At 31.3% G+C, this 27,520-nt stretch overlaps 1 protein-coding gene across 1 annotated transcript in view; it reads right to left on the reverse strand.

Annotated features, from left to right (window-relative positions):
* The window catches only part of LOC124357240 (magnesium transporter NIPA2), a 44,852-nt gene extending 17,778 nt beyond the window's left edge, over positions 1-27,074 (reverse strand). The window contains exons 1-4 of the mRNA XM_046808794.1: positions 26,624-27,074; positions 22,581-22,703; positions 21,203-21,345; positions 4,456-4,564 (exon numbers count right to left, since the gene is read on the reverse strand). Of these exons, the coding sequence (XP_046664750.1) occupies positions 4,456-4,564; positions 21,203-21,345; positions 22,581-22,703; positions 26,624-26,720 (472 nt within the window). The 5' untranslated portion in view covers positions 26,721-27,074. The remainder of the gene's footprint in view (positions 1-4,455; positions 4,565-21,202; positions 21,346-22,580; positions 22,704-26,623) is intronic.
* Between the last annotated feature and the right edge of the window lie 446 nt (positions 27,075-27,520).

Genomic DNA, 27,520 nt, shown 5'->3' on the forward strand with positions numbered 1-27,520 from the left:
ATTCCCAAATGACATTTGCTTGGTCTTACTTTCATTGAGAACTAAGTCATTTTTCATACAGTAGTCTTGTGTCATATTGAAGGCAATAAAAGTGTTCACTTCTAGTTGATCTACGTTTCTGTTTGCAGTAAGCAGCACAGTGTCGTCCGCATACATGACCATCTTACTGTATTCCTCTAGATGTTCTGGAAAATCATTGATAAACAGCACAAACAGAATTGGCCCTAGGACAGAGCCCTGGGGAACTCCTCTGTTAGTTGGTACCAATTCAGATCTGACAGTATTTGTAAATCCTCTTGTTGTGTGTTTTAGTTCTACCATTTGGCTTCGTCCTTTTAGATAACTTGCAAACCATTTTAGTGCTGTTCGTTGGATTCCTAAATTTTGTAGTTTAGCTAGAATAAGATCATGTCCCAGGCAGTCAAAAGCCTTGCTTAGGTCAAGATACAGGCTGGTGATAGTGTTGCCATTTTCTATGTTCTCAATTATATACTCAGCAAGGTCTATCAGTGCAGTTGTGGTTGATTTTCCAGTAACGAACCCATGTTGGCTGTCTGTCAATGATTGGTTTTGACTAAGATGTTCCTGGAGTCTTACTTTAACAATCTTCTCAATAAGTTTGGAGACAGATGAGAGCAGTGAGATAGGTCGGTAGTTAGAAATGTTTTGTAGGTCCCCTTGCTTGTGTTTTGGAAATACCTTGGCTATCTTCAACTTGGATGGAAAAGTGCCCTCTGCCATGGACATGTTGACGATCTTCACTAGAGGCGATATTAGCTCGTCTGCACATGTTTTCAGGATTTTTGAAGATGTTTCATCAATGCCTGAGGATGTGGAGTTCTTTAATGATTGAATGGTTCTGCCTATCTCGTCAGGTGTTGTTGGACGTAAAGAAGTAAGAGTATTGTCTGTGGTAGCTGGAAGATTTTGAATTATTGGTGGTGTGTTATATATTTTGTTCTGTTTTAGTGTTTCCTCAGCTATGTTTACAAAATAATAATTAAAGCGATTTGCTACATCTGTAGGGTCAGTAAATTTTATTCCATTGTCATTTAGTTCTATTGTAGGATTGTTGTCAAGTTCTTTCCTCCCTTTCCTCTCACTATTGATGGTGTCCCATATGGCTTTGGCTTTGTTTTCTGCTTGTTCAATGTATGCAGCACATGTTTCCTGCCTTGCCTTCTTTAATTTTTGGTCGTAGGATTTCTTTTTATCTGTGGCTGTCTTCCTGTCATCGGGATGGCCAGTTAGGAGAAATCTGTCTTGCGCTTTAAAAAACTCCTTTTTAAGTGTCATCATTTCTTCATCATACCTCAGTCGTTTACCCCTTTTTTGTGTAGTTCGAGATCTTTTTTTTGGACATGCATCGTCAAGTGCAAGCTGGAGCGTTTGGTTGAAATTAAAGTACGCCTCTTCCACATCATTTGCTGTCAAAACAGAATCCCAGGTAACAAGGGAGAGTTCATTTTTTAAAAACAGCAGATTGTTGTAGTTAAAATTCCGTCTTGAAGTGTATGTCATTTCTGCTTTCATTTTTGGAAAGTCCAGTGTGCAGTATTGTCCTGTGTGGTCTGATAGACCTGTGTGAGAGACCACTACTTTAATCCTGTCATGAATGTTTGAACACACCATATCAACTGAGGACACTGAGGTCTCTGAGATTCTTGTGGCTGGGAGATCAAGTCTTCTTATGTTGTAACCAGCCAGTAGCGCATTTAGTGCAACGGATTCTCTAGAGGCCTCGTCTAAACTGTCAATGTTAATATCTCCCATGATAAGTGTGTCATTTCTCTGAGTAGGAAGGCTGTCGAGGGCATCTGCCAGAACTTGTAGTGATGTATCAAGGTCAGCACAAGGTGGTCGATACACTCCAAGCAGGAACAAGCTCTTCTTCTTGTTTATGTGTATTTTTACTGCTGTTACCTCACATACCATTTCTAAGCTGTACTCTTCAACCTCTAAATTTTCAGTTTTGTTGGCTATATTGTTATGCCTATAAATAACAACCCCTCCTTTGATATGTTCTTTCCTTCCATATGCACTGATAAGTGTGTAATCAGCCAACTTGGCATGGTTTATTACATTGCTTCTCAGTCCATGTTCTGTAAGAATTACAAAGTCCGGGTTAGTGCTATGCAAAAGGTGTTCCAGTCTTTCAATTTTGTTTGTCATCCTGTCCATATTTTGGTGGAAGAAGTTAAGCTGATTTGGAAGTTTACTTCTTGAATTTATTTGAACTTGTTGTTTTGTGTGTAGATTAGACTGTTTGCTGGGTGGGCCGAGTTTACAAATATCCTGGTTTTGAATTTGCTCGTTTTTCTTGGGTAAAGGTCTAAAAAATTCTTATTTTGATGTATTTGGCCATCCCTCCATTGTTTTGGTGGCGAATAGTTGTTTGGGAAATCAACCTGTGCTTGTGTTATTATGTATTGATTATTGTGCGCAGGGGTGAGTGGTGAAGAAAGTTGGTCAGATGGATTTATGTAGTAGTCTTGTGAGTTGGTCAGTTTTTTGGTTTGGCTGGCTCCCACACTCTTCTGTAAGGTCTGGTCGGTTTCAGTAGAGAGACCCTGTGTCACTGGAAGATCGTTCAGTTTTTGTGACGAGGTTTGTCTGGATCCCCCACTCTTCTGTAAAATCTGGTCAGTTGTCGGAGGATGACTCTGAGTCATAGGAGAATCATTCAGATGAAGTAGTGAAGTTTGGCAAGCTTCTTCACTTACCATGGCCGGCTTGTTAGCAGAGTCTACTGTCGCTTTGGAATCTTTCAATTTTTGAACTTGCAGTGAAACACTGAAAAAATTCCGAGGTGATTGAACTTGTTTTTGTGTAAGATTTTTATTTAGCTTTGGGGATGATTTGGCACTAGAGTTTAAGGATTTGTGTAGCTTCATTTGGGTATGGGCTATCTTATAATCTAGTCTTGTTTTGTCTTGCCTCTTCTTGACGTCAGGTTCAAGAACTGTTGTAGATGGGCTGTTCATTTTTTTTCTCAGTTCTATTATTGATTGTTCCATCAGGTCCTGCTTCTTTGTGATGCAAGCAATATCTAATAGAAGCGTAGAGTCAAAGTGAATGTTTTTGCTAAGCATAAGGTATGTGCCAGTTGTTTGTGTTTCCATACTATTGAAAGATTTTAAGTCATGGGTGTGGGAGGCCTCTGCTACCCTTTTTAATTTTAAAATGATTTTTTCCTGTTCATTTATTTTATTAGAGTAATTAATAAGTATTTCGGTTTGTTTTAGGTCATATTCCTCAAAAATAGTTTGCTGTTCAATTTTATCTTTTTTACATTTTTCGAGTTGCTGTTCTAGGTCTTCTAGTTTGTTGAGGAGAGTTTCAATTTTCTGAACATGTCTGGATTATAATTCTGTGAGTTCCTCGATTTTTGCCTCCAAGCCTAGTGTTTTAATTTCAAGTACAGATATCTGGCTATTACAGTTTTGGACGTTGTTCTTTAGTTCTATATTCTCCTGCAACAAAATAGTTCCAGCTTCAGCGGCCAATGTTAAAGACGTTTCCAAGTCTTGATCTCCTAGCATCCCGTGGTCCATAACTTTTGTCTTTTTTCTTCTAATTTTGAGTCGATTTGGAAGGAGTTTGAGTTTTCTAAATTTTTATTTTGGTCAGAACGTTTACCAAAAGTAGTGGGAAAAATGCTTGGATTTTTAGTTGGGCTTGGATCACTGTTTATTTTGTCTAGCTTTGGATATTGGCTTTCCTTGCATTTGAGGCACTGCCATTCTGCAATTTAATGAGCAGTCCATTTTTTCAGGGTTTTCTCCAAAATATTTTGGCATCCAGCATGGTACCATCTTTTACATGAGCCTGTGCATTGTACTCCTATGTCACAATTGCCACATAGATATTTTGAAGGCATGCTGAGTTCTAATAACTAGGGGAGTAAGGATTGTCAATAGATATGTTAGTCAATGAAAATTTCATTCATTGGAAATAACAGTGATCATGCCAAAGTTGGAAAACAGGAGTTTGTCTGATTCCTATTGTCAATTTGTTAAAGTGCAAGATACAGTTTTTTCAGCCAGGTTTGCCTGATTCCTGTTGTTAAATTTTATTTTTGGTAACAGTTTTTAAAGCTAGGTTTGGCTGATTACTATTGTCATACAATAAGTCCTATTGATTGAGATAGACTCATTTAATAAGAAAAAATATGGATTGTCAATAAAATGGCCTGTCAATATGGCTCTTATGGTCGATATTAAGAAGGGTATAATTTTGTTTGATTTTAAGGGTTAATCAAATTCCATGTCAAATAAGGGGAGCACTTTCCTGGTTATTCTTGAGTGTCCGCCATCTTCGAACTGGTATACAGTTTTTTCAGCTAGGTTTGTCTGATTCCTATTGTTTCAATGTAAAAAGATGAGGCGTTTTAAAAGAAATTGTCAAATGAAGTGACACTGTTTATAGTTAATTTGTAACTTCTACAACAATTACCAGGTTCTTGTAGTTTTTCCAACAGAGATTCCAAATTTTCAACCTCTTCCTCCTTGGGGGCATGAATCACTATTACAGTTGAACCCAACACACAGAGAAAACATCCAAGCTGTAACAGATAATTGTAATGTAAACCAAAGTTCTATAAAATAAATAATATAAATTAAATTAACATTTTGAAAAGTAAACAAACGAGTTGTTAAGGGTATAAAATATATAATTTATCTACAGTACACTCACAGAGTTGATCGCCTTGAATACCAAGGATAAGTAAATGTCATGGACAATTAAAAAGAAAAGCTGATAGTAGGTATAAAATAGCAAATAATGGCTAAAAATGGTGAATAAATTGATTTTATTTAGCTCATATAATAATAGAAAAATGTAAAGTATTTACAATTACAAAATAATACTGTGTGAATACAGTTATGTACAAATTTCACCTTAATAAACTATAACTTTGTTATGTACATTACACTTCTTACAGAACCTTTTGTTTGAATTTTTTTAAATTAATCAATCAATTTTTATTACTTATGTTCAAGCAATCATTCATTAGCTGTGATGGAAGAATTAATATTGAATAAGACCATCAATGTAGCCTTGTTTATTACATGGCTCATTTGCTTTTGCACCTGTTTGCTTCTTACTTCACCTCACTTTCTTCTGAAATGACAGAGACCATGGATAACACCTTAAACAAGTGTACTTTATAAATAACATCTCTACATTTCCAGCTGAGTCTGTTTCTAAAGAAAGAAATGTGTAAACACATACAGTACTGTACTGTCTATTGTTGCAGTTTATTCTTTTATATTTCTTATATTCTTTAAATAAGTTATAGTAATTATAAACTGTTCTTAAATCACTACAATACTGCTGTGGTATATTTTATTATTTTAAACTTAATTTAGTGTCCTTCATGAATGTTATTTTTTTTCATGAATACCACGGATAATCAACAAAGTAGATGAAACATTTTTGCTAATCAATTGACTGAATGATGTCATTCATCTGTATGACGAAGAGGCCAGATTTCAGGTCTCAAAATGCATGTTTTTTAATAGTTAAGTACAGGTAAACATTTAAAACCTGTAGAACTAAGACAATTATTATATAGATAGATATTTAAAAAAAACTTATATGTACCGTTCTATTATTATGTAAATCACAATATTCAAAAGTTTTATACTTAAATGTAGTTTGAAAATAATTACCTCATTTACTGAAAAAAGTTTCAGAAGAAAAAAGTCCTGAAATCACAATCATGACATCGCAATATGATTGTGTTTTTATTCATATCATAACAACTTTTGAGCACTTTATCTTATCAAAAATAAATTTAATTAAATTGCAGTGGAGTCTTCTTATTACACAATCCATTTTAACAAATTCCTCATATCGGAAAAAAGTGTATTGTTTTTCAAATTCATACGTAGTACTTGCCATTGTACAGTTTTAGTTTACATAAAGAACTAACATCTAATTAATGAGTTTCTGTTCACTTCCATTGTGATACCCAAGATCAAAAGTTTTATGGATTTTATTAACTCAGAAATAGGTCTCAACATGAAAACAATTACACCTGCTTCCCACTCCCCTTCCCCCTCCAAAGTCTAAAGTCCAAAGTCAGTCAGTCTAATGTAGTACTGATATCTTCAACCATTTCAGTTGATAGCTTGAGATTTTTTATCACTGCTATACTAGGTAGATTTTGTATACAAAATTGATCCTATTGCAATCAGCCTCATGCTAGCACTTACATTACATTTCTGAATTACTTCACCCAACATGAACCCCCAGAGGCCAAAACCACCCCTTCTCCACGGTTCAAAAAAATATGCTATATAACGTAGCTGTGTAAATGATAACTGTCCCAAAAAAAGCCCATACAAGTTGAAACTTGGTACAAAAATTGATTTTTTAAAGTTTTTTGGCTAGCTTGGTATGCCATTTCTTTCCAATATAGCAGCCATTTAAACTTTAAAAAATTTACAACTCCATTATTTAAAAACCTAGAAAAAAAACAAAAACTGTTCTGGAATGCTTCATTTAAATTACATTTTCTTATTTGGTTATATGTTTTTAATTTTTTTTATTCCTTATGATTACTGTTTGTGTAGATGAAGGTCCTACAATTATTCATTACATCGTGGGTCTCATTCAGTTTTAAGATAATCATAAAAAAAGACATTTTTACATCCCCCTGACAAAAGACAAATTGTGTTAGCCTCCTGAGTGATAGGCTTCAATAATGCTCAGCCAAATTCCATGATTAGACATGTATCATCATAGAATTTATTATTGTTTATGTAGAAACAAAGTATCATACTAAATTAAAGTTTATAGATAAACATTTTTCTCAAAATATCTTGCCACATAATACATTCACATTTTTGTTCATAAAGTTAGGTTTCATAGCATTGAATGCACTGAAGTCAAATCTTGTCACTATTTAAAAAAATTGATTTTCCACATTTTTTTTCTTTTACCTCTATGAATAAAAATATCATAAGCTGAAACTTCATATGCTTCTACTTAGTTTCTTTACAAATTTATTTATTTTGCTATTTGCTCCATGCCATCATGGTTACCCATGTGACCAACATAAAATTGTTCGCTAACGCTCAGCCAAATTCTATGACATGTACCATTATCAAACTCAGTGTTTCTCATATAAAAATGAAGCTTCATGCATAATTTCAAGACCTTATGTCAATTTGTTTTCAAGATATCATATGGGCAGACAGACAGAAATGAAATTATTTCAGTACTATAAAACATAAGTTTCACTAACACTAAGCCATAAGAAATGAAATTATGTTTTGTCAGTAGGTATAGATTATTTTTAGAAATTACTCCATATAAATTTATATTCCAAATTTCTTACTTTAAAACCATGTCTATCCAAAATGTTTATAAAAAAGTATATAAAATTCAATAATAATAAAAGGAGTAGATAAACAATGTATAGGTATACTGCCTGATATTTATTTAAGCAATTAGACCAAAATTTAGGTTGAACTGCGAAGGTTTCTTCATCTGCAGACAATTTTAACTGTCATATTTGTAAAACATCCGGCCAGTAATAAAGCCTTGTCATCTTCATCTGTAGTTGCTGATAATAAATTCTGCTCTGTACCAAAGATAAAACTTATAAATGAGTCACTGTGTTGTGCTGTTTATTTCCGCTTAATAAACTCACTATCATGTAACATTAAGACGATGACGATCCACCCAAGTTGCACAATTCAGATTGACAATTCTTAATATATTCTTGATTATGCATCAAGTGTGGTTTTAATTTTTGTCTTAGTATAATACATTATCATTTAAAATAATTAAAACTTCAAATGAAAATGGAGATATTGAGATAACACCATGTATAAATTCAACCATGTTTTATTACACTTGTCATGGTATATTTATGAACCTGATCGTCTCAGAATACAAGTATCTTATGTTGTGGTTGAGGTTGTGGTTGTGGTAGACCACTTGTACATCCTTGACTTGGCTCCTTTAAAATAATAAGACTTAATATTAATTTGACTACATTTTAACTCAGTAAAAACAGTGAAATCCATTTTGGCTTTGACTTCCTTATGAGTGTCACCACACTCAACCAAATATAGCCAGACAGCTTACTGAACTTGATAAGTTAATGACTGTGGGAAGTGGTGATACCTTTTTGTTGTTCTTATGCAACACCGTTGTATTCCAACTAAACTATTCCTGAACACAATCAATCATCAAGGTCATTCCTCTTGTTTATGTACCATTATTACATAACAGGTAACGTAACAGTTATTACATGTTTTTTGTCAACAGTAACATTGAGGTGTTACAATTCACTGTTTATAGTCAAAGCTGGTAGCTAAACACCAAAGTAACCTTACATTCTACCATAGCTGTGGATAAACATAACAGGGCATATTATCTGTTGATTGTAAGCAATCAGTACAATTACAACTGATAAGGTTACATTAAGATTTATACACACCACAGGAAAAATTTCCCTCCCTGAAGTTACAAACAGGAAATTTAATACAAAATATTGGAAATTAAAATCCAGCTGAATGTTTTTTGTCATAAATGTGACCAACCGCTAAGAACATAATAGAGTTGGAACTTTCTAAATATTTGGTTTTAGTAAATTATGATTATCTTTGTTATCAGAACGATAAGTATTGTTACAAAGTTTAGAGAGACAGTTTTCACACATTATACAATACTTGAATGAGATTATTCCTTAATAATTAGAAATCTGTATGGTGTGAAACATAACCAGAGAAATTAATTTGTATGCTTGATTAACAAACAGATTAAAGTTTCATCAAAAGATTGCAGAGTCATTACCTCTCTAGATCTTTTTGATAGAGATGAGGATTTAAATGGCCTCTCAAGGTACATATACAAAGTGTCCCTTGAAGAGGTTTAAACGTTTGATTTTATATTATTTGCCCATTTATGCACGAAAAATGTTCAAGTTCTACACAATTAATTAAGTAGGATTTAAAAATATTCTGTGAAAATTAAAGCTCCATAACAATTGTAGAAAGAAATTGGTGACGTATTGAAAATTTAACCATTTTTCTTACTATAAATATTCATTTTTTGAATTACCTGATTTGATTACTGTGTGCAGTTATAAAGAACACCTGTTTAATAACGCTCATTGTTGAAAACAGCTGTTTGATTGAAGAATATTGCTTGCGCTATAAAGACATAGCCTAACCTCCTCCATTATAGTTTTACTGATATTGAAGTTCGAGAAATGGCTTTTAATGCTGAATAAAAAGTGAAGTGTTATGCATGTTATGCATGGGCTATTGCTTTTGGCAACATTACAGAAGCAATTAGACAATTTCAGGTTGCCTACCCAGGAGTTGAACCACCTAGCAATCCAACAATAATTAAGTGGAAAAATCTTTTGTTAAAACTGAAAGTTTTGTAAAAAGTACTCTAGAGGAAAGACAAGTACGAGTATGCGCATCAATGCTTCACTCTCCAGGTGAACCAAAATCACTAAGGAAGGTTGAACTTGAAACTGGTGTTCCAAAGTCTTCAGTACAGAGAATGATTACGAAAAACAAAATTAAATTTTACAAAAGTCACCTAGTCCATAATCTTCTTGAAGATGATCCGGACAGGAGAGTGGAATTTTAATTTACCACAATGGTGCTGTAAACAGGCATAATTGTAATTATTATATTTATTAAATTTCAAACAGTACTATGACTGGGCATAGATATGAACAGGTTTTAAATGAACAACTCTTGCCTCATTTTACTGTTCCAGAAATGGATCAAGCAATCTTCCAACAAGATGGTGCTCCTCCTCATTTCACAAATCCTGTCAAGCAATTACTAAATGACAACGTTCATGGCCGTTGGACTGGTCATGGAAGTGATTTTTTTTAATTGGCCACCCTGATCCCCAGATTTAACTGTGTGTGATTTCTTTCTATGGGGTTGCTTAAAGGAACAAGTTTGTACTCGTAGCTGCAATAATGATAAGGAATTAAAACAATTAATCGAAGAGGAACTTCTCCGGATACCGCAGAATTTCTTTGTAAGAGCTTATGACTCATTTGCTAAGCGCTGTTATCAGTGTGTGTGGATGGATACAGTTCAAATAATTGTGGGCTGTATTTGTAGGTTTTTTTTAATAGGCTATGTTCTAATTTTCAGATTGAAATGCTTTATTTCTCAACAATATTATAATAAATAATTTTACAAAACCAAAAATACTGTTTTTAAAGTATTGTTTATCAAAATGCCACCATTTTGTTTCAACAATTGTTAGAGAGCAGAAATTTTCACAGAATATTTTTAAAACATATTTAGTGAATTGCGTAGAGTTAGAAAATGTTCGGCACATAAATGGGCAAGTAATATAAAATCAAACGTTTAAACCTCTTCGTGGGGTACCCGATATACGCATTAACATAAAAAATAGGTAGTATAGTGTTACCAATTATAATTGGATTATCACTCAATATGTTTAGTAAAATTTGTCTAGTATCATCTATTGTATCGATAATTACTTAAACAGTACAATTTAGTGTATCTGACATTTTATTTAATTCATTTTTCAACTCGATTGAAAAAAAAATAACCTCAAATGGATAGAGTTTAATTACATTAGAATCCTATCACTAAATGCCAATATGTCAAATCGAAGGTCACAACACCAGTCTAATCACTCACATAACTCATGATAAATTCAAGACTATAAACCAACCGGAACTTGTTTGTTACATTGTTAAGCAAAATTAAAATCTAGTTGTTTCTCAGTAATGACTATAACAACTTAGAGACAAAGTGAAGGATACTACAAATTAGTAACACAATAGCATCTGTCCAGAAAAATCGTGTTTCCATCACAATCCTTCCATTATCAAAAACAAGATTTAAAATGGTCCAGTAGGAAGAAGTAGGTAGATTTTGTGACAGCTAAAAATTTATTAATTTACTCTCATATAAAAATCAGGATTTACATGTAAAAAGTTTGAAATACACAAAACAGAATTGTAACAAATAGATTAGAATATGTTATAAGCATTCCAGAACAGTGCTAGGTTATTCTTATTCTCTAGGTTCACAAATAATGGAGATGTGAACTTTTTAAAGTTTAAACAGTCGCCATAATGGAAAGAAATGGCGTACCAAGATGGCCAATGAACTTAGTAAAGGATTTAAAAGATCAATTTTTATACCAAATATCTACTTGTTTCAGCATTCCTAACACCAGTTCTTAATGATATGGGATTTACATGTAATAAATATCTTGAAAACCGTTTGAGATACGAAAAATCGCTTATTACAAAAATGTTAGTAAATCTTATTATAGGCATTCTAGAACAATTTTTGTTTTTACTCCTATATTGAAACTAAATTGTGTACCAAGCTGGCCATCGAACTTAGCAGAGACATTTATAAGATCAATTTTTGTACTAACTTTCAACTTGTTTGGCTTTATTTGGGACAGTTATCGTTTCCACAAGCCGCATTATGTAGCATATATATAAAAGATTACGAACAGGAGGTGGTTTTGGGCTCTGGGGGTCATGTTCGGTGAAGTTATGCAAAAATATTCCTTAAATGCTACCATAAGGACGATTGCAATAAGATAATTTTGTATACAACATTTACCTAAAAGGAAACATAGTGTTAAAGTGTTTTGTAACATATAATAAGAGCCTATGTTCAAAATTTTTTATCCTACAAAATCTAAAATAAGGATTTGGATGTCACTCTATTACAGAGTGATTATTACTACCTTTTAGAGGATAAACCCTTCCCATTGACTTTCCTGGACCCTGTTGTGCCCTTGTACTTGCATTTCCTTTTAGCAAAAGATTAAATGTTATGAACTTATTTAGACCACTACTTATGTTTTGCTTATAAATTCTGGTTGGACATAATATGGAACAGAAATTACTAGAATAAAAACTAAAAGAATAAATTTTGTTTGTAAGGCATAAACTAAAGTATGAAAAATCTTTTTTTTAATACAGGTATAAATGCAATTTTTCAACTGTATGTATTTACATAAGGTATTTTATTTATTTGTGATATAGTGCAGGTAATTCCAATATTATGAATAAACGTTATAGTAACTAACTATATTGACAAGTTAGAGTAATAAACTGCTTAGTAACGTATATTAAAGTCAATGGTCTTCAATAGTAGATGCACGATATCACTAGAACAGCAACATCCAAGTGGATAATGTTAAAATTTTAATGTAAATTGTGTGGCACTTATTTTATTATTTGTTTACATAAAAAATAGTGTTCAAGTTCATACAAATTTATTTTATTTTAGTTAGGTTAATATTGATTTATCGTTATTATTGTGTAAATGAAATAAACATGCAAGTTTGTATTTTTAGTGATAAATTTTTAAAAACACAACTTTACTTTAAAACACTTAAATTGTAGCTTTTAATGTTTTTATAAATAATGAAACTAGAATAATTAATTTTGCTTTAAATTACCTTGTAAAATAGTTATTTATAGTCCTGAACTAATAATTATTTATTGTTAGAGTAATATTGTAGTATTCATTTTATGCTTTACTTCATCACACAAATTGTAATTAAAGGTGACACAATATGTGTATTTAGCATATTTGAATATAACTTAAGACAACAGAGCTTTAGATAAATGATTATTTACTGGCTTTAGATAAAACTGTTAAATAAGATATCATGTATGTACTTAACAGTTATTAGACAAAACCTTGTTAAATTTAAATTGGTTTTAAAATTAATACAATTCTCACAATATCTTAAACATATTTTGGTAAACTGTCTTTGGTGCTTGATACTATTGCCAAATTACTTATAAAAACGCCAGCATATGAACTGGGTAGTAAGAGAATTGTTGGGGCAAGTATTGCCAACATCCCTGAATCCCTTGAAAAAGATTTCAAGAAAATAAAAGCCGATATTGTTAAATTAACTAAGCTAAAGAAAGTGAAGGCTTTAGTCCCAAGATTTGGAGAATCAGCTGTATTTTCTCTAGTTCTTGTTTCTGAAGCCCATATGCTACATTTCATGAAGGCAGTTATAACAAGTTTTGGAGCATCCACTATAGTGATAGGATGTGGAAATTATATATACTTAGTTTTACTTTCTTTTTCACTAGTGTTATCAAGAAGTAATTCCAGGACTGTCAACTCCTGGAGTTTATTATCTTAGCTGTTACCACTATGATTAGCAACACCAATTAGTAGCTGCCTATACAATGCAAGTCTGTGCTGAAGTGAACATAGCAACATTCTTTCATCTTCTTAACTTTAACCACTGCGCTAAAGACAAAACACTGCTCTAATGTCTTATGTAAAGTACTGTACCCTAACATTTCTGTAGGATACACAGATCCAGGGCCATATTTCCCAATAGGCCTGGGCCCATGGGAGCAAGCTCGCAGGGCACACGGCCAAGAGACATTTTTTTTAATGTCTACAAATAAAAATAAATAGTTAGAACTTAACACATTTGTTTAATTGATTAAAAACAATCAGGCTAATAAAGCATTCTGATTTTGAAGTTCATTGGAACAATAGTTGGTAAAGTTAAACTATTTTTTCAATATTATGTATCTCATCGAATCATCATATTATGTACCCCAGAATGAGGTAATCAAGCTTATGCGTCACTTTGATGCTTTATATATCCACCCTAACGTTGAAATTGCTCTGAGAATTTATGTGCTCCTGGTACTAACTGCATGGGAGAAAGATCTTTCTCCACTCTCCATCGTGTAAAGAATTACCTATGGTCAACAACAACTGGTTACGATAAACTTTCATCACTGGCACTGCTGAACATTGAGGGGAGGTTGACTCAGGAGATTCAATATCAACATCATATTTAACATCATAGATAAATTTGCCCGACAAAAAGGAAGAAGGAAGGCCCTATAAGAAAAAAATGGGTTGCTTATATGATTAAAATAATGGGAATTATTTACTTCTTCTATTTGCGCTAGTATTAGGCTAAACTTATAAAGACACTTCATTTTAGTCACTTGATGCTCAGTATTGATAGGGGTTACACATTTTCATTAATTTTCAATTTATGTCGTAAGTGTGATTTTTATTTCTATTATTCATTGTCATAGCTTTTACATACTTGTTTTGTATTATTTTAGATAAACAATTTTATAATCAAACGAAAAAATGCCATTTTATATACTAGTACAGTTTACTATTTGTAAACTCGTTTTACTTTGAAACACAGTTTTTGTGTCACGTTATCAAAATACTTCATGTAAGCTGTGTTTCTGAGATTAAACCTATTTTATAATGTATTACAGAGTTTTTTGTCCCCAAATTTATTTGCCCAAATGACTAAATTGAACAAAAACAAAGTTATTAACTATTGTTAATACATTAACGATATTTTGTTAAGAACCAATAAATTTCTCAAAAAACTTGCAATGATAAAATTCCATTGTGGAATGGTATTCAAGCAATTAACATATAGGCCAAATATACATTTTTTTAGGTAACAGGTTTTTAGGAAAGAAACTTTAACCAGACTAGTGGGTGGAAATAATTATTGGACGTAGGGGTGCCAAAATGCTAAATCCAGCCCTGCACAGATCTGTTTTAGGAGGTTATCCTTTGTTTCAGACACATGTTTGTTTGTCTGTATTATGTAGTATTTGATCCAGTAAAACGGAGTTCTACTGTGATAATATTTATGAATATTTTTATAATGACATTTGAAAGTTTATAAGAAACTTAAAGTTATGATTTTATTCCTTTTTTGGCCCTAAGATCTTTTTGGAACATGGTTTATAGTTCTATTGTAGTTACTGGTAAGAAGGTTTAGTGATGTGATTAGAAGAGTGGGAAGAATACCAGAACAGTAATAATAAAAAAAAACTTGAAAGTGTAAGTAAATAAACAATTTATGAATTTGTTAAAAAAAGCAATAATGTTTTGTAGGGTTTAGTAAGGAGTTATAATAGCAGTTAGAGAGACTAATGTTAAACTGTCACTAACTCAGGCTTATTAAAGTAACATGTAAATAAAAAACTTTCTCTTTAACATGTTCGCTACCTAAAGTTACTGCGATGCATATGCCAACAGAAGATAATGCAGGGCTCGGTAATCAAAGCTTTAAACAAACGTTTCTTTACTTAAAATCCAATTACTAATACTGATGTACAATTAATCAATTAAAAGTATAGCACTAATAATTCCGTAAATATGTAATTAAGTGAAAACCATTGTTATCATGCAAATAATCCACACTTGCAAATCATCTACAAAAATGACAAGATAGAAAAAAGACACTAACTATCTTCAATAGTTGCTTATGTCACACTACATTATTGAGAAAGAAGAACGAAAACATACATATTTAAGTGTAGTTTCCAGTGTTGCCTCAATTGTTTTAATTGATTGATATTAAGCAATAAAGTAATCAGTGAGGGTATGTGTTAACATAACACTTCCTGAGTGTGTTACCACACACTAAACAAGCATCAGTGGGATGGTTAAAGTAGATTACAGATGTGTGTTAACTCTTAGGGAGTGTTGGCTGTTTTCAATGTCATGTGTATAAAAAGCTAGGTTGTTTTTTTTATTGATTTGCAAGTATTTTAAATCAAATTTGTTGTTGTAAATGTACGTTCTTAAATGTAAGATCTTTAAAATAATGTATTAAAAATTGAGATTTTACATTAAAAGGTTATTACATTAAAGGGTTAAGACTATTATAGACCTTACATTTGACCAAATTTTCAATCTATACACATTCAAAAGTTAAGAATGAGCAGGATAAGTGTATATATGATATACAGTATATACATCATGAAGCCAAACTGATTCTTACAAAAAGCACTAATATTCTGAAGTTAATTTGCAGTGTTATTGATCTTTAAAGCATAAAAATAACAAACTCATTTCAGCAAAAGATATTTGTATTTTTTAGAAAAAGCTAAATTTAGAACTAATTTGTATCTGATGTTTTGGGGGAGGATGGAGATTTTTGAGTGTTCTAGCAATAAAATGCTTAAAAATTAACACACCTATTTTTGTATAAAAAAGACATGAATTGAACACTACAGAAAGTAAAATTTTACCGTAAATACAGGTGTTTGAGAAAAATGTTATCTACCAAACAGATTTTATTGAAAGGATAAAATACACATTATGATGAATTGTGTCCACGATTTTATTAACAAATTTATAGAAACAAAAATGTTATTCCTGTTTTTTAGAAAATATTTCCTGCAATAAAAATTAATATGTCATTGTAATATATAAAATATAAACTAGCATTGTAACAGATCCGTATAATTCAAATTTAAATTTTAAATAGTTCATGGCTAGATAAGAAAGTGGAAGTTGTCGTGTATCACAGACAGCTGATTATTACATGTAAGTCTTAAATAATTTATAAAACAAAAGATAAGTCAACTTTATACTGGTATCAATTCGAGTTCTTTAATTACGATAATCACTAAAAAAATTAAAAATCTACTGGCGATATTATCAAACAAAACAGGTAAAACATATTAATTTGGGTCGGAGGCCGAAAAGCTCACAACTTCCTGTGTGTTGACTCCCTTCTTGCTTGATTGGTTAAAGAGAAAAGACGTGTTTAGTAGTCCTTGTGCTAGAGAGAACATGTTTTTATAAAATTTTATTATGATACAATTTCTGAAGTGCCAATTGGAAATTATATAATGTAGTGAGATTAAAATTTGAATATACTTGATTTTTATCATTATGTTGTGTAAGAACATGCGTTACACGGATCATCAAAGTCACATGTTCAAGTAAATTAAATTGGTGAATATAATTACGTTAAAATACATAAAATAAATTTATATAAGTGAAATACAAGGAAGTTCATTATCCCATAAATCATCTAAATGGTGAGTATACCTTGTTTTTACTAACTGAGTGAAACCTTCATTGAAATCACTTCACAATTGAGTTATTTACTCATCACACATAAAATTTTACACAAAATCGGAACAGTTACATGCAGTCAAAATAAACTATTAATTTAATTCAATGCCATTGGTTTTTCACCATATGCAGTGCAAGTGTACTGCAATGCATACCTAACACAACATAAATTTGAAAGACAGATGTACGTCACATAATAAAGGTGAGCTATTAAATTAAACTCACACACCATGACCTTCATCTTAATCTACTTCTGACATCGAATCTAATCATCACCAAATTAGGATCAACGTCATATTTGGAACCACAACAGCATGTATTAATATTTCAGAATGTAAAAATGCTGAAATTAGATGAACGCTGAACTATGAGAGCTATTCAAAAAATAAGCTCTAACGTTTCCACCTGACACTGCCAGGCATGTGCCAACTGCATATATACTCGCGTGCTCATGCTCGGCACCTCAGCCAGCATCCAGCCGTAACAACGGGAATATCTCTGCGATGCCCATTTTTTAATATTCAAATTTTAAATGTGTGCTGCAATAGAAAATCACATCAGTTGTGAATGCGGTCTGTGACTTGTTTTTTGTTGTCAAACTTAAAACCATTAGAAATTCATTGGGAACTGTGTGAAATGTACGTGAACAACGTAATGACTGAGAGTTCTGTCAGGAAGTGGTGCATTCAGTTTAAAAATGGCAGAACAAACATTCATGATCAAGAGAAGAGTGGACGTCCGAGAATTGTGACTGACGATCTGCTCGCCAAAGTTGACGAAAAGATTCATGAAAACTATAAATTAAAACAAAATATGAATTGTCAAAATTGGCAATGTTGGAAACTATTTGTACCATCAAAATTTAAGTGTTCATAAATAAAAGAAATTTATTAGGGTAGTAACGATTAATTTTTAATTAACATATTAATCAGCTGTATTGTTGTTTTCGCATAAATTACATATCAATAAAGCAATCAAACAACTGTATTGAACATGAAGAAACAATTATTCATATGACAAATTTAAATTATTATAAGTTCTCAAGTTTTAAAACCTTTGAAACTGTCTAAAATAAGCTTATCTCAGATACTATAACGATTACATTCATTTTATGACAAATAACTCACTTTTATCTGTTTGCAAGTCATTCTGTTATTGCTTTATATTACCACTAAAATCAATATATCACCATATACAGGGTAACAGACTTTACTCATGGATAGATGAACAATAAGTTATGATAAATCACTTTTATGAATCATCTGCTAATTCTTTCACTCATATGTCCACAATCAGATTGACAGGACGCAATATCTAGATCAAGCTGTAAGCATTTAAGTTACTTAAGTTAAGTTGGATTATGGTTGTATAAATCTTCAGGCAAGATAACAGCATCAGATATGTTTATCATAACATGGTTAATGTAAACAAGCATCAACCATTATAGTACATCAGATATGTAACAGTAATTTATATTATCATTCTTCTGTATGTTAATTTCATTTAAATACTGCCATCTTTTCAATTTATATCATTATATAAAAATCTAATGGTATCTCCCTCTTCGTGTTTGTTTTTTTTACTCAATCACGTAAACAAGTAAAGTATTATTAGAAATTAACTAGTAAAATAAATATTTTAAAAGAATATTTAAAAATACACATCAATCAGTTGTTATTTTACTTCTTGAATAGAATTTTTATAATTTATCAAACGAGTTCTCAATTGTTCAAAATGTGTACTTCCCCTAAAATATAAATCCATCTTACAAAAGTGTTTACTGCTACTTTACAGATTCATTCTTGAAGTTGAATAATATTCTAAATTTACTTTGATTTTGTATAATTAGCCTATTTATGTTATGAATCTCAATATTAGTTTGATTTTGTTGATTGAAACGTTTACTATTTTCCATCACATAAAAACTAACTGTTCAATTAGCTTCAGAAAATTTTACTAATTTGTTTGTTTTTTTTTATTTGAAATTGATTTCTAACAGTTCAACGCAGTTCCTAATATTTTCTTTGTGTTGCTATGTTATGATATCACTAGTATTATTTACCTTTCATGTATCATAAACAATAGTTCTTATGCAGTTTAATGAACTCTATGAATAATTCATGTTACATGATTATTATAAACATTATAATTCACATTTACAATATTTAAAACAAATCTCATATGTTTTGAATATTGTAATTGTGTTTAGCCGCCATTAAACTAATTAATTTAATTTTGTTTAGAGAAAAAAAAACATTCACTACACAATATACCACATATTATAAATAATTATGTTCAGTAAATTACAAGAAATAATATGCAAAAATAAAACTTACCACAAAATAGCATGTGTGTGCTTTAGTCCAAAGTTGGTAAAAATCCAAAATTTGAAAAACAGTTTTACATTTAAACACACAACATTTTTCTCATTGAAAACATAATACTCCTAATATAATGTATAATATTCAGAATATATGTACACCTACATTACTAAAAAAAAACCTATACTAAAAAAACATAAATAAAAAATTTACAGTTACTTCTATATATTTAATATAAATGACGGTTCAGCCATTGTAAATACTAGTACTGCCAACATAAGTTTCTGTAGAAATAAAATTCTATTTCTACATATAATTATGAATCTATGATTTCCACTGAATATGATACTTGACACAATATTTAAAACTTATTTTATGTAATAGTAACAATGCAATAAAGAATGCGTGACATAATCAATGTTGAGTTTACGCATAGATCGAAACGCCTATGGAAGACCACAACGTAAATGAATCTTAACCGAGATGCTAGTGGTTGACCACGGTGTAAATAAATTTCGATCAAGGCACTTAGCGGCTCTTGGGTCAATAATCGATTATAATTTTTATTTAATCATTAATTTTATTTTGATTCAATAAGAGTTAATTAAAAGTATTGTGAGAATAGTACATAGATTTGTTCCGATACCTATAACATGTATTGTATTGATATGTGTTTTATTTGATCCGTTCTCTAAAAAAAAAAATTGTGTGAACTTTGATATCCACTGTACATCTTTGTTCATATTTAATTTAGCTCTTTTTTAAATGATTGGAGTTAAAATTAATTGTGATTTTATTGGCTTGTCTGGGTTTTTAAAAATAACCTGATAATAATCATTCTGTTAGTCATTCACAGACATATTTTAAATTCGTACCAATAAAGGATTTTCCGAATACAAAATTAAAATTAATTGAAGACTAAATAAAGAAGGAAGAAATTTGTTTGTCAATTTAGTTAGTCAACTGAAATAAAATTTTAAAACGTGAAATCTAATTACCAAAGTGTTTTTACTACACATCATATGTAAGCTTTCTTTAGTGAAAAGTTGTTAAGAAGTATAGTTCAAATTATACACCTTATTATTGTTTTATTTCGTAAACTCAAAAAAAGGACATCATTATGTAAGTACTTATACTTGTACTTCAAAAATTCCAAAGCATCTAGGAAGGCCATTGTGAGAAATTTAAATTTCTGTATTCCATCCAACTTGCTACTGTAGACCAAAACGTTTGTGACCTAAAATATTTTTATCTGGCAAAAAGATATCAATAACCCACATACAGAATCTGGAGAAGATAATTAATTATTCTAACATACTATTTTACTAGCAGAAGGTCTATAATATCCTTGTAGGCTTATACAGGTTAATGAGATAGTATACTAGTACATATAACCCAAATATACCCAGAATTTTGAGAAGACAAGCAATTACTCTAACATACTGTTGTACTAGCCAAAAATTGTTAGTAATCCTATGGGTTTAGACAGGTTAAGCATTTCTGAGATTTGTCAGAAAAGTTTAAAACACAATTTTGAAACATATTTCAAAGTTTTTATCTAGGAGACATTACATAATCCTCCAGATACCTAGAAAGTTAAAGCTCCACCACCTCTAGTTCTAGAAATCGAGCACTTCCTATATGAGTAAGTACGATTAATTGTAACATGAAAGTTAAAGATTTTAAAACGAATAATTTTCATAGAGAAGCAGAATATCAATTATCATAATAGATATATAATCAGACATAATGTGACTTATTGTGTGCACTATAAAAAGCTATACCGAACCACTGTGTGCAGATTTTTAAATATTTTTTAAGAATAAAATTTTTTTTTATTTTGAACATCATAATTGAAGAATCATAATTCATACCTCACATTTTACAAATCTTTGGTAACTGCAATAATTTAGAAGATGGGAATCCCTTGACAACCAAATTATTTCTAAGTCTTCATCCAAACAAGAGGTATTTTCCTTTTCCTACCTTTCCGAGAAGGTTGAGCTTCTCATTGAGAAATCGGGAGGCAAGAACAGAGGCTACCAGTACACTGAGGGCTCCCAGAGGTGTGACCAGCGAGGCAGGTGCAAACGCATAAGCAGCAAAGTTTGCAGCCTCTCCCACACCCACTGGAACACATTCGTGTTAAATCGATTATTTATTTTTCCCCTGGATAAGATAAACAGACCTGATCTTGTTCACCACGCCACAAACAGATCTTGTGTGTGTGATCATAAATGTATACATTACTGTTAATATAATATACATTTGGGGTTCTTTGTAAAATAAGTGATGTTTTAAAAGGAAAAGAAATAATGTAATACAACTAACATCAAATTGTAATCATATAATAATTTTGATTAAAAAAATATTTTTCAATTGTATCCTCTTTTTTTTGAGAATACCCATCAACATGGCTCATTAAAGAGAACAGAGATAGCTAATGTGTTCAGCAGATTGCTCTGTGTGGTTCCAGAACCACGTTGTAGAACAGGAAAACTTATCAAGTTTTACACATTAAAATCCAATTAAAACGAGTCAAAAAGGAACTCTCTATCAAATGTATACCCATACCCGTATTTAGTGATTGTGGGTCCCTGTGCCATCAGTTGTTCAGCATTACTATTACAATATTTATTAAGCCTTTCCTGCAGATCCGTGGCAACACTACTTTCAGTAGTCTGGCAGTTCACACGTTTCAACGAGCAGATGATGGCAGAAGTATATTTAAAACATCTTTAATGAAACCGGTGATAAAATTAAAGTTTTGAATCGTGATTTACAGAATTACACTCCCAAGATATTAACGTAAAACTCCATAATGTGACCAATGGCGAATTTATTGACCGCCTGGTAAAAAATAAATGTTAAGCTAGTAATTTAATACAAACTTTTGTTTGTATAACACAAAAATTATAAATTACATGCTTAAAAAAACATTATACTAGTAACATAAAACAATAGATCTTAGTCGGATCACAGGTTGTGAAATACAAATTTTTTAAGTTGCAGTTAGGTTGGAATGCACCAAACACTGGTACCTTTTTCGTTATTACAGAAATAAAAAGGAGAAGTTAAGGTTGAGTACAGAGTCTTAAGGAAATATTCTATTATCCTGATTTGAAGATTTGTGGAAAAGTGGAAAAATATCAATAATGAGTATGGAAAACAAAAAAGGTGTACAGTATTAGACTTGTGAATTATTCATGCCACATTCAACAGCAGAAATATTTGACTAAAAGTGAAAATGGGGTAAAAATAAGAACAATCTATTTGACAGAACAATGCAAAAACTTTAAGTAACGTGTTAAACGAAAATAAGTGATATCTTAACTTATAATATGTAAAGTTGGATGTTACTTACTTGTTATTAAACCAGCCCACCAGACCCATTCTTTAAGATAGCCGAAGCCTCCAGCTCCTGCTCGTAATAGTCCATTGCGACTCAAGCGGATGAGTGCTAACTTCTTTATGATGAAACTAGAACCTAAAATAAACAATTGGAAAAATGATTTATAATTGATTTAATCTATTATTATTTTCTTAAATAATCAAATATCTATTAACAAAATTAAATATATTGCTATTAGTTTGCATGCTTCAGCACTTATTTTGTCTATAATAAGCGGCCACCACAACTATTGAATCATTGATATTCCTTATTATTTAAACTACCGAACAATAAAAAACTAAAATGTCAAACCAAATCATGTTATAGATATTTCAAATTACAGTATTGTTCAGCTATGTTTTTTATATCTAAAAATAATACTTTTAAACACTATATAACGTGTATTTATTAAATGTAACAAACATAGCAGTATCACATTTACTATTTGAATGATAAAATTATATTACAGCCTTTAACACAATTAAAATATAGTCATCACAATTGTCCTTGCAGCCATTACTCAAATATTACCGTACGTAAAGATTTGACTTCATTTGAGTTAATTTAAAACAATATTGTTACTCAATACATTTTAAAAAGTGGCAACAATTAAATGTAAAGAACTATAATTAGAACTTTCTATAGTGGGCCTATTCAATAGTTTTAGCCATTCTAATTGGTGATTTGGTTCGTTGACTCGATTATTGTGATGACTGCTTATTATACTGCAGCCCATTTGAATGATTGATATAGAAATTTTTTATTTGTTTGTTTTGGTGGTCTAATAGGCTATGGAAACTGCAGGGCTGCAGTATAATAGCTGCCAACAACATAATTAAATCATGATTATCGATTATAAATATCAATAACTATCGAATAAAATATTTGACCTATAGATATTCTTAATTAAGCATTGCCATCTGTTTTTATTTCATTTACATACTGAGTAGGCCAGTGACTTCATCGCCAGCTGTTTTTATTTCATTTACGTACCTAGTAGGCTAGCCACGTCATTGAAAGTTGTTTTTATTTCATTAATTTAGTGGCTAGGATGGTGGCACTAGCAAAAATAATGGTGATGAACATGCAGTTATTGTCTCAAAATGTATTTTTAAACAATGAACATGTACTAAATGGTTATAAGATAATGACATTGCTCCTTTAAATTCAAAATTTCGAGTTTGTAATGACAAGATGAAAACTAAAATTAAAGGTGGAAATCAAATAGTTTTTCGTTGCAAGAAAAGTCACAACAAACACGACGTATTAAAAAAAGGACTTGATAAGACTTTTTTGAATATAATGAAAATCGTGTACTATTATAAGTTTTTAATTCATGAATGTACTTTTGACAGCATCAGTACCTGCAGAAATTCCATTTCAGATTGGCTAAAGCAATCGTAAGTTCTATGCTGTTCAAACATCTAGTTGATATAAAGTTTAAATATTTTGTATAATCTATACCTTTTTCACATATAAAAGTACAGCTTCACTATAATACGACTTTAAAAGCCTAAAACATAATTCAATTCGACATTGCTGCTCCAAAATAATTCAAAATGAAATCGTGTTTGGTACTTGACTAATGGCGACAAGTATGATGATGTATGTGTGTTCTTTGTTTCACAAGCAGTCAGAGACATTTATCCTTAAAAATATTACATTTTATTGTTCTGTTTATAATATTTTATAAAATTAATAGGTACTTTGGGATTATACCGACCACACCCAGACATGAATCGTTATTTCACATTTCGTTTCTACTGATTACTAGATTAGCGTAGAACAATATTTCGTCAATATAAAACAGGAATTGTCTTATCGCAAACACCTCCCCATCCTCAGACAGAGGTCAAAGTCGAGCGTCTAGTAGATAACGTGATTGCAGAGTCTCGCCGCCCGTTCAGCTGGTGCATCGCTTTGTTGTACTTCCGTGTTTTACCTCTACATTTCTCCAAACACAAAAATTCAACAAAAACAAAACATTTACCAAACTAAACTTTTTATTAAAAAAACACTCAAAACTTGTTTTTATTCTTGATCACATTCCGCCACCCAAAATGCGAGTGCCTCCGGCCATCAGCGCGGGCTTCGGCAGCACCTTTGGTGCTGCCCCGCGCTGATGTCGACGAAAGAAAAACATCCCTCGAGATAGTACCTATCAGTAAAATATCAAATTCTAGAGGGGCTAATCAGAAATATAAATTGAATTGTAATGGAAAGGCAATGATGTACCGTGCAAATCACGTGATGCCGCGCGGCCTGCCGTAATCAGGATTCTCGAGAAAGATAAGGATAACAGCGACAACAATACCGATCACAATACCTGGAAATGCTTGTAAGTTTGTAATTTTGTAATTGAAGAGTTGTTTTTTCGTTCTATCATGTTTGTTTCTATAAATTTCTATTTTTGTGTTCTTCATACTGGTGTGGTCGGTATAATCCCAAAGTACCAATTAATATCATAGGTAGTTTTTTTATTTATCGCTAATATATTAATTTTAAAGTTTTAAAAACCAGCAAAACTATATTGTTATTTGAAAGACCTATTACGTAATTTAGTCCATCATTTTGTATTAAGTATTTTTAGACAGTCATGAATATCGATGATTCAATAATCATTATTCGATTATGTTGGTGGCCGCTTATCATACTGCAGCCCTACACCTTGTGGTTTTTACACAGATTGCTTGTGACAAACAATCACGATAGTACCTAACAGATAATGAATAAAACTAAAGAAATAGGAATGCATAGAATCATATTTGTTAAATGGACATTGGTTTAATTCAAAATTGGAGGGTAAGACCTCAAGTATCTGACATTATTTTGGAAAAATATGACAGTAGAACTTTTGTAGGTTTATGAAGTTAGCTTAAAAAATATTCAATGTTATTTTCTGTGAATTATAATAACCTTTATACTTATAATGTAACACTTTTCAAATATGTACAGATTTAAAAGTTAGGGGCGAGTTTAATAAGCGACCTACACTCATTATTCAGTTGTTTTTTTCGAACAATTTCATATGTACACATCGAACTTGCCCAGCTTGATGTCAAAGAGTAACCGCTTTTGTGAAATGAAGGAACGAATAGTCTCAAAATATGAGTTACTTCTTGTTGTTTATTGTTTACATTAAAATTACTATAACTAACAAGTTGAGATAGTATGCTAAGTTAAATCGGTATTTATTTACAATACCGTGACCATGAAAAATGGACTTTTTTTCATGGGTTGGGCATTTATAGCCAAGTATTATTATCACAGGTGCATATAAACTGGGGGGAAAGTATATCATTGTATTATATTGAAGCCTTTCGGGCATTATTGCATTAAGGATGGAAAATAACCGACAAAATTTATGTCGAACAACACTTGGAGGGTTAAGGATCAGGGGCATCACGTGATCTGGGATTCGACTTTTGCAAGCTCGAGTTAATTTTTTTTCTAAAAGAGCAAGCAGTGCGCAGCACTGCGCAGCGGGCAGGCATCGTTGACAGGATTAACGTCATCATTTCAGTAAAATTGTCAGAGGTACTGTCAAAAACAAAGTTTTCAGAGGATTTCAAAAAATCGTAACTCCTTTGATTTTCGTTGCCGACGAATTTTTTCTTCACTATTGTTTTCAGGAAAAATTGTAGTTTTCAGGAAAAAAAAAAATGAACATACCTTTCCATGGTCACGTTATTGTAAATTGATACCGTTAAATCAATTATAGCCTAATATCAAATTATTCTTTCGGGTAAAAACATCAAACCATTTGATAAAAACAACAGAATAACGAGTTTAGGCCGCTTATTAAAGTCTACCCAAAAGTTAGAATGTAAAAATAGGCCTAGGCCTAGTATACAATTAATTAATTTATTACAATAGTCTGTCTATTTTTTTAGTTTTAAACATTCATTAATGCCATTAGAACATATTATAGACTTACACAATTTGATTAGGTAGGTCTACATACTATGTTATGCAATAAATTATCTACTTATATTTACTTATCCTAGTTTACTTACCTATAAATAAACTTGAACTTATGGCTAAGCTAAGCCCAACATAGAATTCAGTCTGGGTGATGAGATAACTGGTGAGCACTGCTGGTTTATGAGACATTGTTAAGTTTTTGATTTGTCTACTCAACTTTTCCAACAAAATAAAGCTGATATGTAAAAGCTAAGTATATTTCAAATTTAGTCACTGGCAACAATACAAACTTAGTTTAAATTTATAAAGGTTTAATTGAGATCCATAATTTAAAAATAAGTATAACTTTAAAATAACTTCCTTGCAATGTAATTTTTACATATTATCCTCAAATAAAACAGATTCCGACAGAATGACTCATTATGTAATTCCTGGAGGAACTCAATAATAACCGAGTCACCTAATGAAGGCTGGAACGCTCAAGGCCTACACAGTACACTGATGGTTTAGCGTTTCCTGACTAGGCTATAGTAGGTTAGGTCTTTGATTAAGATTAAGATTATTCCCTATTCCTCATCTGATAGTGACGTTTAGATCAGGTGAAAGACAGCTGACTTTCAACTCTTTTTCTCTTTTTTATGAAAAAGTCAAACTTAATACAGAGAAAGTTTGGATAATACAGTTGGAATAAATGAAAAAGGTAATCGCTAATACTTACCATAACTAAATGACAAACTATATCATCTTTGATATATATGATTGTGTCTAATCCAGTAAATAGTATAAGTGCGATCATAATATAATTGCTTTCTGTAAGTAACTTTCTACTCTACACATTTGTGTACTTGATGTTTTATTAATTATTTAACTTATTGTTATTTTGAGAAACATAAGGGAAAAAACTACATTAAATTTTGTATTGAGTGTTTATTTTAAAAGCTAGTTAACAATGGTTTTAATAAAAAAAATAGTATGTGACTGTGTATATA

The sequence above is a fragment of the Homalodisca vitripennis genome, chromosome 3, assembly GCF_021130785.1.
Source record: "Homalodisca vitripennis isolate AUS2020 chromosome 3, UT_GWSS_2.1, whole genome shotgun sequence".
Lineage (NCBI taxonomy): Eukaryota > Metazoa > Arthropoda > Insecta > Hemiptera > Cicadellidae > Homalodisca > Homalodisca vitripennis.